At 49.1% G+C, this 17069-nt stretch overlaps 1 protein-coding gene across 1 annotated transcript; it reads right to left on the bottom strand.

Annotated features, from left to right (window-relative positions):
- Positions 1 to 1695: 1695 nt before the first annotated feature.
- Positions 1696 to 17003, bottom strand: Lrrc29 (leucine rich repeat containing 29). The gene is made up of 7 exons (XM_041650360.1): positions 16965 to 17003; positions 13335 to 13436; positions 4525 to 5517; positions 2972 to 3187; positions 2709 to 2852; positions 2334 to 2551; positions 1696 to 2240 (listed from the first exon to the last, which is right to left on the bottom strand). Exons 1-7 carry the CDS (start codon positions 16986 to 16988, stop codon positions 2072 to 2074), a joined length of 1866 nt encoding a protein of 621 aa, XP_041506294.1. The 5' UTR covers positions 16989 to 17003; the 3' UTR covers positions 1696 to 2071.
- Between the last annotated feature and the right edge of the window lie 66 nt (positions 17004 to 17069).

Below are 17069 nucleotides of genomic sequence, written 5' to 3' on the forward strand. Positions count from 1 at the left end.
AGACAAGCCAGAGTCTGTGTGGGCAGAAGTGCTGAGACATGGTGGGTCCAGCTGGAGTCACAAACTCCAAGCCCCTAAGACAAATAATTCAGCAATCCAGGGGCCCTAGAGGGTAGGCTGAAAGCTACCACTACCCTGAATTACTTCTATATGCCATTCATAGCTCCTCAAATACTGTGCTTAACATGCTCTTCACCAACACTGTGCCTTAAAACTGATTAAATGGCATTTCCTTTAGAAAAAAATGCTAGCAAAACACTTGGCCCTGGGGGGAAAACAAAACAAGTCTACATTTCCCATCTTCAGAGTATCCATGCCTGGACACAGAGCCTTGCTACTACACTTAAAAGAGACTTTTGAGTTTAAGGTAGAAATGGAGGGTAGGGTCCCAGTTGCAGTTAGTGTCCCAATACAGTCAATTCTCCGTACCTTCAGTTACTTGTCCATGCCACCACCACCACCTTGGCAATAACCCCCTGGCTTCTGATCATTTCTGTAGCTGCCATTCCAGCATTGCAAATTTAATGTGATTATATGCTCATACATACACCCTGTGGAGGTATGAATGAGAACGGCCCTCATGGGCTCATGTGTTTGAATGCTTGGTCCCAGTTAGTGGAACCGATTGTGAGGGATTAGGAGGTGTAGCATTGTTGGAGGGGGTATGTACTAGAAGTGGGCTTTGAGGTTTCAAAAGCTCATACCAGGTGCAATCTAGCTTCCTCTCTGCCTGTGGATCGGGAGGTAAAATCTCAGCTACTGCTCCAGCGCCATGTCTGCCTGTCACTATACCCCCCACCATGATGGTCATGGACTAACCCTCTGCAACTGTAAGCCAGCCCCCATTAAATACCTTCTTTTATGAGTACCTTGGTCACAGTATTTCATTACAGCAATAGAACAGTAAGACACATCCTATATTGTTCAATATCTCACTACTGTTCTATTGCCATGGTTACCATGATTGAGTACTGAATTGAGCTGCCAAGTTGCATAGACATGTTTTAGTCCTTCTGTTTTGTCTTCAGGGTTCCTGTTGCCATCAGGGCCTACATACACCCTTCCATACCAGAACCAGCTCCAGTCTGTCCACCTGACCTCTATGCCCCCTTTTGCCTTTTACTGCCTTGATGTCTTCCTTGACCCTAGGTTCCTTGCCCCGGGTGCTAATTCTCTGTTCATGCATCTCCTGCAGACCAGACTGTCCCTGCCTACTGGCTTATTTACCTCCCTATCGAGTTTGGTGATTGAGAGAACAATGACACATCTGAATTCCAACTTGAAGCCCAGTGGCTGCAGGGACTCAGCACAGGCTAGCTGCTTCTAGAACCAATAGACAGACAGACACACAGAGGATCAACTGGATGGACCACCCCAGAGCTGCTACTGAGTCATTGGCACTGATCAGAAGGTTTGGACTCTATGGTCACCTGTGACCCTCCTACTCAGAGATGCTGTCTTGTTTCTTATCCTACTCCAAGACAGCACATGAATCTAGTAAACAGTTGCTTCCAGGTCTGGGTAGGACCAGTGCCTGTAGCAGGGCATGTGTAGAAGTGCTGGGAAAGGCCTCCAAAACCTCCCATGTGAGGAGTCAGTGTGGGGGCATCTGGATGTCTCTGTGTTAACTGAGATGGAAAAGGAAGGGCCCGTTTAATCTGAGAACATCAGAGGAAGACATAAAATCTGGAATTTTTTAATCTTGTTTGGATTTACAATGAAGTTGGCAGATTGACTGCTAAAGCTCAGGAGGGTTGGAAGAGACCCCTGGAGAGCAGACAAAACAGGTCTGAGTGGTAGGCTGGCAGGAGGCACAGAGTTTGCCCTTCCCCAGCACCAGGCCCAGCACCTGTGGCCCTGACCTTTAGAACAGAGCCCATGGAAGCAACGTGCAGCCGAAAAGAGGTTACTGCCATCTGTGGGGTCCTGGATTGGTCCCGTCCTGAGTCTTAGGAAAGGTTCTAGAGCAGGGGAAGGCAGGAGGCCCTAGGGCTAACACAGGTCTGGAGGCCTGGGCTGGGGCTATGCTGGTGAAGGAGGACGAGCTTCAGGGATAGTAACTGACCTGGCTTCAGAGTGTTAGGGTCAGGTCAGCCCCTCCCACGAAGCGAGACTGGATGCAGGTCACCTGAGGGAGCTGCGCTTGGAAGTGCCTGACAGCTGCCATGTTGATGCCAGGACACATGGCCACATCCAACACTCGAAGCTGCTTGCATGCCTGCCCAATGGTATCCAGAGTTCTGCAAGAAGGCCACGGGATGAGTGCTTGAACCGGCGTAGGACCCAAGTCCAGCCCATGCACTGTGGCCCATGTAAGGCCATCAAACACTCACTGCTCTGTGAGCTGACTGCAGCTGGACAGGTTGAGGTGTTGCAGCCTTGGCCAGAACCTGGCTGCCTGAGCCCATCCCTCATCACTGAGATGGCTGCAATGACTCAATGCCAAGCGCTCCAGGCTGGGACAGCCCCTAGCCACAGCCACCAAACCCGTGTCTGTGAGTGCTGGCAGCAGGCTCAATGCCAACTGCCTCAGCTGAGGGAACTGGAGCACCTGCAAGGATAGGGACACAGGATGGCACTGGGACTCAGAGCCTGGACCCTTCCCAGTTCCTTGCTCTACCAGAAACCGAAGAGAAAGGGACTCCAAGAACAAAATGGGTTGGCCCAATCCCCTGGCACCAGCCCCAATGTCCTCAGCTTATTCACACCTTGGCTAAACTGGCATCTGTCAGCTTGCAGCAGGCTGTGAGATCCAACTCCTGCAGGGCCTGAAGCATGAGCAGGGAGGGGCCTCGTGGGTCAGAATTAGGCTCCTGAGGGTCTGGGGCCTGATTTTTCACCTCTTGGTGTAGCTGTGGGAAGAAACTCCCACTTCTTAGGTTCTTCATAAGTTTTGCTAAAGATTCAGGAAGTGCACAGGGCAGCTGAGACCAAGGTCACCTCACCCTCCCTAATTCCAAGGATCTCATACCTGGGAACTTAGCCCAGGCTTCTCACTTGGCTCCTTCAGCCCCAGAAGCCCCCAGTCCTGGAGCTCCTTGCACCAAGCCAGGCGCAGGACTGACAGGTGAATGAGGTAGGTACAGATGGCCTGCATGGTCTGGTTAGTGAGGGCCACACAGGAGGACAAGTCTAGCACCTTGAGGCTTGGGCCCAATGCTGGGATCATGGAAAGCACTGAGGCATCCTAGCAAGAGGACAAAAAAAAAAAAAAGTATCGTTGGGGTCATGAGCAAGTGTCTGAATGAGCACACCATGGTCCCTGTGTTGGTTGTGAAAGTTTGGAGTGAACAGGGTGGGAGACCCAGAGGAGGCTGCTGAAAGACACAAAGGCCAGGACTATGTGTGGTACAAGGAAGGATGTAGATAGGTATCTCTAAGGCAGCTGCTATGCCTGTGCTGTCGAAAGCATGGGCTGAGGCAACACTGATCACAGCCCACTGGACCAGGACAACTGAACCAATCAGAGGTGCTTCCGATAGATTTTGGACCTGAAGCATTAGGGCTGCCACCACCATGAGAAGTTGGGGGCAGCAGGAGCTAAAAGCAAATCAGAAAATCTTTGTGTAGATTCAGAGAGAGCTGGGTGGGCATGAGAACACGAGACCTGGTAGAACAGCTAAGAGACACTAATGGCCAAGGAACTATTAGGCAGAGTGCTTGCCATGAAATGAGGGTGAGACAGGTTTTAGGTCTGGAATGCTCTTGTCATAGGAAAAGGTTAAAAGGATAACAACCCCCCAGCTGACATTTTTCAGACAGGAATGCCACCCATATGGACAATGCTGAGTTCTGTGAAGGACTTGACTTCAGCTAACAGTTAACCTTACAGCTCCCAATTGATCCATCCCAAGGCCCCGCCTACTGAATATCTTCTTCAGTGCAATATAAAACATCTTTTTTTTTTTTTTGGTCTTTTTTCCAGATGGGGTTTCTCTGTGTATCCCTGGCTATCCTGGAATTCGCTTTTTTTTTTAATTTATTTTATTTATTTATTATGTATACAATATTCTGTCTGTGTGTATGCCTGCAGGCTGGAAGAGGGCACCAGACCTCTTTACAGATGGTTGTGAGCCACCATGTGGTTGCCCGGAATTGAACTCAGGACCTTTGGAAGAGCAGGCAATGCTCTTAACCTCTGAGCCATCTCTCCAGCCCCTGGAATTCGCTTTATAGACCAGGCTGGCCTCTAACTCACAGAGACCCGCCTGCCTTTGCCTCCCTCCCGAGTGCTAGGAGTAAAGCCGTGCGCCACCACCTCTGTCACGGTTTGCTATCACTCCTTTTCTCTCGACTTCCTCCCTCTAGAACTCACATACAGTGTGGGATCACTTCATGAAACAGGTCAGAGAGGGCAGTAAAGTCTTGTTCTGCCATATTATCTAAGTTGTTCTCTTCCAGACCACATCCTAAATGTATTTCTAATGACTATCCTGGGACACAAACCCTGGTTAGCCTGTCCCTGAGGCCACAGGCCCAGCTCCCCCAGGTCCCCTGGACAGGAAGGGAGGGAAAGTAACTCACCTTCAGTGAAGAGCAGTAAGCCAGCCTGAGGGAAGTCAGTGCCGGTGGAGCTCTGTGAACTGAGCCTAAGACCTTCGCCAGTTCCCGCCCGCTCACCAGACAACACTCAGCCATGTCCAGGCTCTGCAGTTTGTGCAGGGCTCCCAGGGCTGTACAACCTGCATCAGTCAGTCGCTGCAGTTTCCGCAGACTCAAGTGCCGCAGGTGTCGCAGGCCTCGACTCACAGCCAAGAGTGCCCCGTCAGTCAGTTCTGAGCAACCACTGAGGTCCAGGGAAGTAAGGCCGGGCTGCTGGCGGCACAGAGTGGCCACGGCCTCTGAGGAGAGGTCTCTACAGCTATGCAAGCTCAGTTCCTCCAGGTGCAGTCCAGTCACTTGGCCCAGGGCTTGTAGGGCCTCAGGTGGCAAGCCAGTACCACTGAGGTCTAGGGCACGCAGCCTACCAGCTCGCTCTTTGACAAACTGGAGCAGGTTGTGGAAGGAAAGCTGGGAGGGAGAGGACGCCTGGGGGCTAATGGAGCCCCAGGTTGGGCCTAACTCAAAGGTAAGATGGCAGTAGGCCAAGGAGAGGCGCTCCAGGCTGGGGAAACAACCGCTGAGATGGTTGAAGCTAAGGTCAGTCAGGTTACGCAGGCTAGCCAGGTTAAGATCACGAAGGCCACTCAATGCCTTCCGAACACACCGTGCTGTCTTGGGCTGAGCCAGCAGAGTGCCTGATGTGAAGAGACTGTTGCAGCCACTGAGGTCAAGGGTGCGCAGGGCTGGGCATCCCAGGATCAAGGCCAAGAAGGATGCCTCTGTGGGGCTGCCCCCTCCCAGGCATAAACTCTCCAGGTGTGGGCCTAAGTGGTAAGCAACAGACTGCAGTACCTGGTGCGAAGCTGGTGAGCCATCCAGGTTGGTCAAGCTGATGCATGAGATGCCCCTGAGGCCCAAGCTCTTGATTGCTGAGAGTGAGGCAGAGGACACAGGAATGTTGTACCGCACATTTGTCTATAGGGTAGCAGCAGGCCTGAGGTTAGAGTTCTCAGAGGCTGAAGACAGTCAAGAAAGGCCCTTCTACAGTGAACACCCATCCCTGGTGTGTATGTCATGTCATGTGTAGCCAAGAAGGGTGTAGGCAGAAAGTGGGAGCTGGGAAGAGAAACAGAGTGGGAAGCAGGAAGACGAATCATGCTGAGATCTGGAAGGAAGTGACTATCAGGCCAGCAGGAAGGTGAATGAAGAACAATGCTAGATGCCCACAGAGGGGCAAGGATTGAGTGGGGGAGTTGGCAAACTGAGCACAGGAGGGTTTTGACCTATAGGACACCCAATGATGCCTTCATGGAGTGGGAGGACACAGAATGCCAGATCACAATCTGTTTTGTTGTTGTTTTAATTTTGAGACAGGGTTTCTCTGTAGCTTTGGAGCCTTCCCATAACTCGCAGTGTAGACCATGATGGCCTCGAACTCACAGAGATCCTCCTGCCTCTGCCTCTCGGGTGCTGGGACTAAAGGCGTGCGCCACCACCGCCCGGCTGCAGTGTCAGATCTTAAGATCTGCAGACCCAGTCGGGATCTCGGCACTAGTTAAGCAGTCGGCCGCCCGGCTTCCCAGAGAGGGTATAAACAGCACTGCGAGGACGGGAAGGAAGGAAGGAAGCAGGTGTCACTCAGTTTCTTGTGATCCAGGTACCAGAGGTCTGGAATAAACACCACGGTCTAGTCCCCTGGGGGCCTGAGTGCCTCAGCACACAAATATTGGCAAAAACGATTGTGTGAACAGAGGTGTATGCACATACATGTGTGCAAGTGTATTCCAACATGTGTGTGCACATACATGTGTGTGCACGTGTATCCCAACATGTGTGCGCACATACATGCGTGTTCCAACATGTGTGTGCACATACGTGTGTGTGCATGTATTTCGACATGTGCGCGCGCACACGTGTGCACGTATATTCCAACATGTGTGTGCACATACATGTGTGTCCACATGTATTCCAACATGTGTGGCTGCCTGCAACACCTGAATCACATCTCTGCAGGCGGCAGAAGCTAATATAAATCCCAGAGAAGCCAAGGAACTTAAGCTGGGCTTGCTTGGCAGAGGAAGAGCAGTTCATGGTTGGAGTAGGGGTGCAACCCAGGAGTCAAGTTCAGGTTTAAGATGTAGCAATACAGCCGGGCAGTGGTGGTGCACACCTTTAATCCCAGCACTGAGGGAGGCAGAGACAGGCGGATCTCCATGAGTTCAAAGCCAGCATGATCTACAGAGGGAGTTCCAGGACAGGCTGAGATAACAGAGAAACTCTGTCTCAGGGAAAAAAAGAATGTGGCAATATGATGGCTTTGGCAGCATATTGGGAAAACCCAACTAAGGGAAATGTTTTTCATAGAACCTTCCCTGCTCTCATGCCAAAAGGAGTTAAAGGAGAAGTCAATACAATCTGTATGGAATAGGCCTGTAGCAGAGAAGAGGACACCTGCACTTCCAACATCCTATCCACTAGGTCAGGGATGCAGCTCAGGGCTTATCTAGCATGTGTGAAGCCGATTTACATCTTCAGAAAAAAAATCCACCTAGTCCTTTCCCTACCTGTTGCCTAGGTAGCAGGAACATGTTCTTTAAGAAGCCTTTAGCTTTATCATCAACAGGGCTCTGATGCAGGAAAGCTAGTAAGGTCTGGAAAACACCTTTGTCAGCAACAACAAAAATACCATTTTCCTCTGTCTGACTCCGTCAGAATAGCACCAAGAGGACATGGAAAGGCAGCACCGACACAGGCAGTCCTGCAAACTCCAGCACTATCCTCCAAGCCAGCACACAACCCATCCCTAGACACGGGGAACAGACTGGCTTCTTCCTCAGCAGAAATGCCCCCCATGACTGTCGTGGTGGGAAGGATAGGTAAGAAGCAAGAACTGGGGAGCTGAAAATGTAGCTCAATTGGTAGAATAGTTGGTTGTCTAGCACAAAGCCCTGGGTTTGACACATGGCATTACAGAAGCCAGTATTTGAGGGGTAGAATCAGGAAGATCAGAAGTTCTAGGTCATTTTTTGCTTGAGACCAGGCTGGGCTACATGAAACCCTGTCTCAAAGAAAAGGAGCAAATAGGGACCACCTCATGTTCTCTCTCACAGGAATCCCTGTGATCCCTTTCCTGATCCTGCTTTGAGACTGTGGTTGTTCCCTGCTTCCCACAAGAGGAGATTCCCTTCAGATCCCCTTACTAGAGGGTAGTGGAGACTCCTGAGGGTCTGTCTGGGATTTAAGGAGAGCTGGGAGATGATCCCAGTGTGAAGGGCTGGGAAAAGAGATTAAAAGGTCTGACAAGGAAGACTATAGAAGGAAAAGTGAAAGCAGCCTCCAGCCATTGAGAAGCCCATGCACCATGTGGATCAGTCTGAATAAACTAGAGCTGGAGGAGCTAGGAGCAGCTCAGTTACCCAGGCAGCGCCCGCCCCCACCACTCATTTAGCCACAGAGCCTCTGTGCTAACAGCTACAAGCACGAATGAGCTTAGCTTCCATCCCTTTCTGAGAGCTTGAGCAACCAGGAATGTTCTTCCATTTCCAATCACCTCTCTGTGAACAAGGTAGACAAACAGTCAAGAGAATGTGCTGGCAACCACCCACAGTACAGTCCACAGTTGGCAGCCACAAGACAAACAGGCAGGGCCTGGCCCAGAGACTTTCCAGATACTGGGGCAGATACTTGAGACCATACCTGGCCCCTGCTGTCTCAGGCTATCCCTGAAGCATCTATGGCAGGAGATGACCTTGAACTTCTGATTAGTTTCCACCTCCCAAGTGCACGGATTACAGGCCTGCATCACTACTGTTAGTTTCATGTAATACTGGGAATCAAGCCCAGGGCTGAGTATAGGCTAGGCAAGTACTCAACTGAGTCACATCCCCAGTGACCCCTGACCATTGTTAGCCAAGCCTTGAGCCCTTTACACAATGGTCAACCTGCTCCTGAGGTCAGCTGGATGTAACTGCAAGACCAAAGGGCAGCCTTTGAAAAAAAAATTTTAATGTAAGTAAAGAATGCTTACTCCTTTGAGGGGCAGGTGCAAGGAGGGCTCCTAGGTTCTGGACTTTGGCCTTTTCCAGGCCCTAAGAAACTGCTTTTGGAGGCTTGAGGGAAGACTAGAAGGTACCTGCTCCAGCTTCAGCCACTCCACCCACAGATGGCAAAGGAAGCCCTTGCTCTCCTTTCCCCATGTTGGCATCTTATGAGCAGCTGCTGTCACTCTAAGTGTGCCTTGACTGTGGAGATCAGCACCTAGTGCAGCCTCACAGCCAGACAGCAGGCTTGTGCACAGGCTTGGAGAGCCGTCTAGGAGTGAACTGCTTCCCTCTGCTTAGAACAGGGATCCAAAAACTAAGGTACTCGTTTTCCTTTCCGAAAACTGCAGTGAAATACAACTCTGGTGCTCAGCGGTCCTGCTCTCTGGAGACAGTTAAATACTTTGGACAGGACGAAAGCAGTGGGAAGAATTAGAACTGCTCCACAGTGACCAATCCAATGGTGACCACCCAGGACTTCCAGGATACCAGGAAAAACATGGAGCACGTGGGGCACTGCCTTTTCATACAGCATTATTTGGGATACACTAGGATTACATGAACAAAATGGGGAGGACAAGAAGAAGTCAAAGTCACATTATCCAGGTATCCTAGCCTGGCTTGGAAGACTTAGTTCCAGCTTTGTCTTAGTTGACTGCTATCTTCCATAGTATCAGTGGCTGGTGACGCTGCCTCCTGCTCCATCTGCCTACATCTGAGCCCTAGAGGATAGGCTCTTGACACTATTCTCTGGGGAATAATAGTGGTGAAGTAGGGACAGGACCCTAGATGTCTGTGCACCTATAGCTTTGCCTTCCAAGGCTCTCAGTCTAGAGAGGTCTCTGTCAGTGTGATCTGGAGCTCCCAGTTAGCTGCGGCAGTGCCAGCCCCACAACAGTGGCCTCTAAGATCTCAGCCACAGATCCAAGGTCCCTCTTCCTTCCCTCCTCGCTCTTCTCATCCCATCTCACCTATACTCAGGAGCCTGACCACCCCTCCATCCTCTTCTTGGTGGTCTCTATGAGACTGCTCTCTCCTCAAGGTTTGTAGTCTTCCTCCCTCATGCTGCTGTGCTGACTCTTCTTGCCCAGCCAGATAACAAAACCAGCTGCCTACTTGCAGTCTGAGCTGGAGATAACAGCACACTGCTGAAGAAGCCATGGCCTGCCCTATACCGCATCCTCCCTGTCTCCCTTCTCCCTTCTCTGAGCCTGCTGCAGAAGCTTCTCTGCTCCTAGCCTTCTTGAAATGGCCGGTCCTTTTTTTCTTTTCTTTTTTGGTGCACACCTTTAATACCAGCACTTGAGAGGCAGAGACAGGCAGATCTCTGTGAGTTCAAGGCCAGCCTGGTCTACAGAGTGAGTTCCACGACAGCCAGGGTTTCTTTCTACACAAAAGAAACCATCTTGAAAAAAAGAAATGGCCTGTCCGGCTTCAAAAAGCAACCGAAGCCATCAAGTGGGAAGTACCTTCCTGTTTGCTAACTGGCTCCCGGTAGAACCCTACCCCTGACTCCTAGCCTTTGGGTTCAGACAGTCCTTTCTTCTGGCTTGCTGAGCTGTCCCTACCTCATCTCATGGGAATCCAGCTCTTTTTGTCTTTATATTGGTCCTTCCATTTTGGGGGAAAGGGTCTGGCTATGCAGTTCAATCCAGCTTTGAATTCATTATGTAACCCAAGATGGCCTTGTGATCATAGCAATCCTCCTGCTTCAGTCTCCTGAGTGCTACAGTACTTTTTCCTATCTCTCCTTTTTCTATTTCCAGTTTTCCCCTGGGAAGTATGAGGAAACACTGCCAGGCTACTCAGTTACCTTTGACCTTATCTGTTTACTCCTTCCTGCCAGAATCACTCAGGCCTGATCACAGCTCCCCTCCAGCAAGTCACTACCACGTGGGGGCTTCTCTCCCGCCTCTCACAGCCTCCTCTTTCCCATGCTGCCTGCCAGGGAAGGGCGTTAGCCATCAACCTTGTCTCACTTCCAATGTACCCCTGGCTCTCCTCTTGCCTTTTAGCCTGCTTTTCACTGTCTCTCTGGAGTCATCGAAAGACAGACCCAGACCAGACCACATGAGTAGTTTCACCCTGCCTTCTCTGCCTAACAACACATACACATGCACAGCCTTTGTCCTCTTCCCTGCGCTCTGTCACACTGGACATCCTGTGGGGTAATACAGCTTCCCTTTCCTTTCTTTCGTACATGGACATGTGGTGTACGAGTGTGGGGTAAGGCTGTGTGTGGCAGCCAGGGGAGGACATTAGGTGTCTTGCCCTATCCCTCTTTGCCTTATTGCCTTGAGACAGAGTCTCTCATTGAACCTAGAGCAGCCAGCAAGCCCCACCGATTCTCCTGTCTGCACGGGGCCGACAGGAGAGGCTGTGCAGGGGCACTCTTACGCACTCTCCTGAGTCATCTCTCCAGGCCTATATTCTTCTCTTTTTGTTTTATGAAACAGAATCTCGCCCAGGTAGAACTCTAACTTGCAATTTTTCTGCTTGAGTTTACCAAGGGCTGAGATTACAGACATGTGCCACCATGCCCGGCCCCAGCTCCTTTCTGATCCATATTATTCTCCTCCACCAGACACTGGAGATCAACTGCTTCACGGACCTCTCTAGAAACCCTGATGCAAGATGTCCAGTTCTGAACCACATCTACCCCCACATCTGCTTGGCTCCTAAACCCTGACCACCCTTGTTCCAGCTACCCTCACTCTTACCCATAGTGCCCCTTGAGATACTGAGAGGTATCCCAACCGGGCGTGGTAATGCACCTTGAACTCCTGGCCTTCCTGTCTCTCCCTCCCAGTGCTGGGACTGCAGGCATGAGCCACCACATTCAACAGGACAGCATACATTATGAGCACTGTTTGTTCTTTACTCTGCCCATCTCTCTGGCATTTTACATCAGTACTCATCCATAGGGCGTTTAAAATGCTCTCCAGTCCTGGTCCGCTGTTCTTCTATTCATTATACCTTGCCCTGGGGTGCAGTTACTCAGATTTGGGGCTTTACTTCCATCCATTTTTTTCTCCAGTTCTGGGAATCAAACCCAGGGCATTATACATTCTGGTCAAGTTCTCTACCACTGAGCTACACTCCTGCCCTACTCACTCTTTAGTTACACCGGGGCCTATATTTATTACCCATACCTTTCTCTTGAATTTCTCACACAGATATTCATTGATCAACTGAGTCTTGCCATCTGGCTATCTCACACTCTAAATTTTTCAACAAGTCCAAAATGAAATTCCTTCAGATATTAAAATTCATGACAGCAGATCAATAATCCAGCAACAGGCTCTACTTACACATGTACACTTGATATGTACCAGAGGAGGTTTCCAAACTGACAGGGAAGATTACATGGGAATGATGTAGGAGCTATTTGAAAACCAAACAGATCAGCTTCACACTTTATCATACAAATTACAATAAGTTTCATGAATAAAACACAATTCTCACCAATAAAAGGTAAAGCCAATCCAAGTGTGGTGGCTCATGTCTGTAATCTAAGCCTCAGAAGGCTGAGGTTTGTGGTTCATAGCTAACCCGCACAACACTGTAAGACCCTATCCAAAGAAAGTAAACTTAAAAAAAAGAAAACAAAACATTAAAACCATAACAGAAATAATTTATTTTTGTTGAGCCAATCACTACTCTAGAATAAAAATATGAGCATGCATTGATGAATCTCAGACGGGCCAGGGATCTTTAAAAAACCATGGAAGAAAAAGAAAATAATCAACAACATAGAAGTTTAATTTCTATATCTCATAAATAAAACAGTTATCTACAAATAAAATGAAAGAGCAAACATATCAGAAATATATTTTGACAAATATATAAAGAATTAATCTTTGCATAAAAAGTTCATAAAAATGGGCAAGTAACCCTACCAGTTAAGTATATAAAGAACAAAATTGCTGACAAGGAAAAGGAAAAAAATTAATCTCACTGATAATTAAATCAAAATCAACACAAGACTGGCTGGGCTGCCTCCAATACTCAGTCTCACAGCTTGAACACAACAGTAACCGGGAGAAAGCCTGAGCTCTGCTACCTGCATATCTACCACCCTGCAACCCTGACCATGGTCTAGTCTCCTCTCCTACCATATCCCCACATAAAACTCAATCCTGACTATGGTCTAGTCTCCTCTCCTACCATATCCCCACATAAAACTCAATCCTGACCATGGTCTAGTCTCCTCTCCTACCATATCCCCACATAAAACTCAATCCTGACCATGGTCTAGTCTCCTCTCCTACCATATCCCCACATAGAACTCAATCCTGACCACGGTCTAGTCTCCTCTCCTACCATATCCCCCAAATAAAACTCAATCTAGTTATTTGGAATTTGTGTGACCATTGTGTGAACTCCACACCTTGATGCCAGTTCTAGAAGACCAACATGTATTGTTCTCCTGTTCTCGCAGGCCTTTCCTGATACACCTGGACGATCTCACTGGGGTGCCCTTGTCTTTGTTTCCCCTTTTCATTGAGTGCTATGGTTCTGAACAGACAGTACCACAATCATTCATGCTATCTTTTTCCTTCATTGGACAATATGCTCCTTAGGGAGACTAGGTTTTATTCACCTATACACCCCAAGCTCTGTACCCCAAGGCTAGTATGTATTAATGTATGAGTATATATGGATGGATGGATAGATGATACAGAAGCAGGGCCAAGAGCAAGTTGAAGTGAGGGACAATTCAGAATGAGTCAAGTGAGGTGGGTACCTTACCTCCCGAAGGGCATTCTGGGCTGCACAGTACCAAGCCCGATTCACGAGGGAGGCCTCTTTCTGATCTGACAGAGGTAGGAAGCTCAGGATATATGTGAGCATCTGGGGGGAAAAGACAAGGTACTTGAGGGCTGTTAGAACTGGAAGGCCTTTAAAACCCAAGGGCATCAGAGCGCTAGCTTCTAATCCAGCTTGGATCCAAAGCTTCAGGAGATGTTGACTTCCCTTCTCCAGCCTCCAGGAGATCTCATGAGAATGAACCTAACATGAGCCACTTCCGAGTTCAGGTTTGTACCAAGTAAGAAGAATAAGAATTCATGCTCAGGGCTGGAGAGATGGCTCAGCGGTTAAGAGCATTGCCTGCTCTTCCAAAGGTCCTGAGTTCAATTCCCAGCAACCACATGGTGGCTCACAACCATCTGTAATGAGGTCTGGTGCCCTCTTCTGGCCTGCAGGCATACACACAGACAGAACAATGTATACATAATAAATAAATATTTAAAAAAAAAAGAATTCATGCCCAGTTTGGTAGAAACAGACTGGGCACTGGAGCCAGACAAACCTAGGAGTTTCCACTTGGCTGACTCCTTGAGCCTTGTTTTGTCTGTGAAATGGCAAATGTGCTGAGATTTACATAGGTTCTTGTGAGAAGTTACAAAACACAGCACTTTCCATAGATCTAGAACATTAGTCAAATCCTACTCCTTTTTTTTTTTTCCATTTAGACAGGGTTTCACTATGTATCCTAGGCTGTCCTGGAACTCACTATGTACCCAGCCTGGCTTATACCTAGCACAGCCTTCTCCTGCCTTAGTAGAGTTATATCCCATGTGATAGAAGTGTGGTGTCAGTCATGATGCATGGCCTTGGGAGCCCTATTCTTCCCCCATCTTCTCTATTATCAGCTAGTTTTCTCAGCTAGCTGTTAAGGTAGGACAATACTGCAAGTTTTGGAGACTCTACTCTTCCCTCCAACTATGCTCTGTGAGTCTGTAAGTGGTAAGGTTGGTGGCTCTAGCTGGGGCAGAGGAAGGGGTCACTTGGGAGGCCAGGAACAACTTTCTATTAACTGTCCTTTTCTTTTAGAAACTTTCCTCCTCAAGGACTACGACAATGTTTGCTAAGCCTTTACCAAGCGAGCTGCCCTATTTCTGGATTCTCCACGACTCCCAAGGTTTAATCTTTTGATTTATGTTTACTTATATGAGAACAGTCAACTATTTAATGGTTTTACATTGTCAGGTTAACCAAGCATTGGTCTCGTACCAGTTGTCTACCGGGTCCAACACTCAAAGAGTTCTCAACCTTAATCTCAACTCCAATTGTTATTTTTTTGCCCTCGGTCCAACTTTACTCTTTACTGCAGCCTAAACTCCCAATCTGAGGCCCCAAGTGACACCTGGACTCATGGTCTTCTATTCTTTATTCTTAAAACTGAAGTTTCAGCCGGGCAATGGTGGCGCACGTCTTTAATCCCAGCACTCGGGAGGCAGAGGCAGGCGGATCTATGTGAGTTCGAGACCAGCCTGGTCTACAGAGCTAGTTCCAGGACAGGCTCCAAAGCCACAGAGAAACCCTGTCTCGAAAAACCAAAAAAAAAAAAAAAGAAAGAAAAAAAAAAACCTGAAGTTTCAGACAAGGCTAACCCAGATTCATCAAATCCTAGCTCCACTACTTTCTGCTGAGTAACTCCAAAAGACACGACTTCTCTGAGCATCAGTTTCTATATGTATGAAATGAAGACATTTAAAAATAACCTAGATCAGCCTTATAGGGACTAGATGGTCCATAAGTGGTTGCCAGGTGGCTGCTATTAATCCTTCAACCTTAGCAACTTCACCATCTTACTAGCTCCAAAAGTTATCCCCCTAGACCTAGATTCCTTGTACAGCCTCCTCGTTTCTACATCTGTTCTTGTTAATCCGTTCTATACAGTCACAGAGTTAATTTCCCAAAAGCTTGTTTCCACTTTCACTATCCCTTCTGGGTTTCCCAATAATCTCAGAACAAAATCCCCGCTCCTGGTTCAACACTGCCAGGCCTCCATACCGGGCTGGGTCTGCTGGTCCCAGAACATCCCCAGTCCATCCTCCCTACCAATAGAGCAAGTCTATTTGCTTTTCCTTATGTGAGGCTCTTTCTGGGAAGTCCTTCCGAAGTGACTTCGCTAGCTCATTGTGCTCTCTCCTCTTTTCAGAGGCTAAGTCCATAGGCAGTACTCCGCCAGTATTTACTGGGTTAAAGATGAGAGTTCTTTACCTCTACTTTCACCAAAGGTTTGCTCAGGGGAGGGGTGGGAGATGAAGCAGATTATTATTGTAGGGAGAATGACTAGGACCAGAGAGGAGAGGCATGAGGAAGAGTGCTGATGGGACTGGACTGACCAAGTCCCCATCCTTAGAGGACTAGGAGGGAAGACTGGGCTACCAGAGCGGCTGACCTATCTTCTCTGGGAAGATCAACCCCGGGAGCAAAGAGCAAGGGATACGTGTCTTCAAGGGGAGGGTCATAATTCATTACGCTGAGAAAGGAGTAACCTCTCTAGTATTAAAGGAGGTAGAGATGGGCTGGAGAGATGGCTCAGAGGTTAAGAGCATTGCCTGCTCTTCCAAAGGTCCTGAGTTCAATTCCCAACAACCACATGGTGGCTCACAACCATCTGTAATGGGATCTTGTGCCCTCTTCTGGCCTGCAGGCATATACACAGACAGAATATTGTATACATAATGAATAAATAAATATTTTTTTTTAAAAAAAAAGGAGGTAGAGATAAGGGTGGAGTGGCCACCCCACGAGCCCACCCCAAGGGACTACTACTGGTCACCCATGGGATATACAGGGATGAATGGATAACCTCTGGAACAAAAAGGGAATGGGATGTCATTGCAGGCTCTACTCCTGCTAAGGAGAGGGCGCATTCTAGGATTCATGGAAAAGTGACCTGACTTTCTTGGATAATGGGAGGGGGCTGTCAATCCCCAGGGCAAAAGGGATAGAGAAGCCATCTCTAAAAAGGCACAAGACACATAAGCCTGTACCTGCATCTTCTTGCCAATGAGAGCAGAGCAGTCTTTTCCCCTGGCTAACGGAACAAACATCCCATGGAGTGAAAAATACAGGGGCAGCCATCACTAGGACGAGGAGTAGGCATGTCTTAGATTAACGACCTCGGCGACTGTCCCCAGAATTGATGGGGAGGATGCAGTCTATTTCCAACTGCGAGGACGATGGGGGAGGGGCAGAGGAAAAGGAGCGACCATTCCAAGGGGCCAACCGGGATAAAATTGATTACCCTTCAGGGATGGTAGAGCGGACATCTTCTAGAACTGAGGGGGAGGGGACGGCCATCTCAAGGAAAGGAGATGGGTAGAGAGTCTGTCCCCTGAAGTGACAGAGCAGCCATCTTCTGAGGTCAGTGGGGAAGGAGAGGATGGTATCCCAACCGAAGGGGTCGAAGTGGCCCCAATGCGGGCTGTTACCCAGAGTTTGCAGGTCCTGGGATCCGCCGGGCGGCTCGTTTCCGCCAGGCGGGAGGTGCCGGGCGAACTGTCAGACAGCCCTTCCCCAAAGCTCCGGACCCCGAAGGCGGGGCCTGTCCCCGACCCAGGCCTGAGGACCGCTTCCTCTCACCTCCAGGGGCAGTGAGTCCGCCATCGCATCTCTGCCGTCTCCGCCCCCGCGCACAGCTTTCTGGGAAGTGTAGTCCCCTCGCTTCTGGGGCGGGACCTGAGAAGG

This window comes from Microtus oregoni, unplaced genomic scaffold (assembly GCF_018167655.1).
Source record: "Microtus oregoni isolate MIOR12 unplaced genomic scaffold, Mior012 000004F_ref0000308, whole genome shotgun sequence".
Classification (NCBI taxonomy): Eukaryota; Metazoa; Chordata; class Mammalia; order Rodentia; family Cricetidae; genus Microtus; species Microtus oregoni.